At 69.1% G+C, this 1,614-nt stretch overlaps 1 protein-coding gene across 1 annotated transcript; it reads left to right on the top strand.

Moving 5' to 3' along the window:
- The first annotated feature begins 6 nt into the window (after positions 1-6).
- On the top strand, positions 7-1,557 carry KCNK3 (potassium two pore domain channel subfamily K member 3). The gene has a single exon (XM_017839729.1). The coding sequence runs from the start codon at positions 522-524 to the stop codon at positions 1,437-1,439; it is 918 nt and encodes a 305-aa protein (XP_017695218.1). The 5' UTR covers positions 7-521; the 3' UTR covers positions 1,440-1,557.
- Positions 1,558-1,614: the final 57 nt, after the last annotated feature.

Here is a 1,614-nt window from a genome sequence, read left to right as displayed (position 1 = left end):
TTAAAATCCCTCCCAACCCAAATCATTCTGGGATACTCAGGCTTCAAGTATCCATAAGGTGTGGCTTTCCCTTGGAAAAGCTTCCGTGCCGGATGACTCCAGAGTCACCCACGAGCATTTCCAGGTGGGACAGGGAAGGAATTCCTCTGGGACAGCCCGGACAGACCCGGTCACTCGGGATTAATTGGGGATGGGGCCGATTTGTGGATCAATAAAACACGGGAGGATGGGAAGGGATTCCTGGCTGGGAGGATGGGGAGGGGCTGGGCTGGAATTCCCAGAGAAGCTGTGGCTGCCCCTGGATCCCTGGGAGCGTCCAAGGCCGGGTTGGATCCCCTGGGACAGCGGGAGGCGTCGGGGTGGGAACGGGACGAGCTCCAAGACCCCACCCCGCGCCTCCCCGCCCCTCCGCCCCGCCGGGAGCCCCGCGCTGACCCCGCCGTGCCCTCCCTCTCCTCTCTCGCCCTCCGGCAGGTTACGGGCACGCGGCTCCCAGCACGGACGGGGGGAAGGTGTTCTGCATGGTGTACGCGCTGCTGGGCATCCCCCTGACGCTCGTCATGTTCCAGAGCCTGGGTGAGCGCATCAACACCCTGGTGCGGCACCTCCTGCGCCGCGCCAAGCAGGGCCTGGGCATGCGGCGGCCCGAGGTGTCCATGGCCAACATGGTGGCCATCGGCTTCTTCTCCTGCCTCGGCACCCTCTGCGTGGGCGCCGCCGCCTTCTCGCACTACGAGCGCTGGAGCTTCTTCCACGCCTACTACTACTGCTTCATCACCCTCACCACCATCGGCTTCGGCGACTACGTGGCGCTGCAGAAGGACCAGGCGCTGCAGAACCAGCCGCAGTACGTGGCCTTCAGCTTCGTCTACATCCTCACGGGGCTCACGGTCATCGGCGCCTTCCTCAACCTGGTGGTGCTGCGCTTCATGACCATGAACGCCGAGGACGAGCGGCGGGACGCCGAGCACCGGGCGCTGCTCTCCTCCTCCTCCTCCTCCCGGCGGTCGGGGAGGGCTGTCCCCGCCGACGTCGCCTCGCCCGAGCCCCTCCCGGCCGCGCCCGCCGCGGGGGCCGGAGCCGGAGCCGGAGGAGGAGGAGGAGGAGGAGGAGGAGGAGGAGGAGGGGGAGGGCTGCGGAACGTCTACGCCGAGGTGCTGCACTTCCAGTCGGTGTGCTCGTGCCTGTGGTACAAGAGCCGCGAGAAGCTGCAGTACTCCATCCCCATGATCATCCCCCGGGACCTCTCCTCCTCCGCCTCCGAGCAGCAGCAGAGCCACGGCGGCGGCCACGGGGGCGGCCACGGCGGCGGCCACGCCGAGCCCGCCCCGCAGCGCTGCTCGTGCGGCGCCCGGCGCTCGGCCGTCAGCTCCGTGTCCAGCGGGCTCCAGAGCCTGGAGCCCTTCCCGGGGCTCAGGAAGCGCCGCAGCTCCGTGTAGAGACCCCTCGGCGCTTCCCCTCCCTCCTCCCCGGACACCCCCCCACGGACCGAGGGATTCGCTGGGCCGGGGGCTGGGGAGGGACCCCCACGCTCCTCGGGGGCTCCGAGAGGGATCCCCGCGCTCCTCGGGGGCTGAGGAGGGACCCCCGCGCTCCTCGGGGGCTGAGGAGGGA

The sequence above is a fragment of the Lepidothrix coronata genome, unplaced genomic scaffold, assembly GCF_001604755.1.
Source record: "Lepidothrix coronata isolate B3197 unplaced genomic scaffold, Lepidothrix_coronata-1.0 Scaffold470, whole genome shotgun sequence".
Lineage (NCBI taxonomy): Eukaryota > Metazoa > Chordata > Aves > Passeriformes > Pipridae > Lepidothrix > Lepidothrix coronata.
Note: the sequence above shows the minus strand (reverse complement) of the source record. Positions and strands in the feature narration are given on the sequence as shown.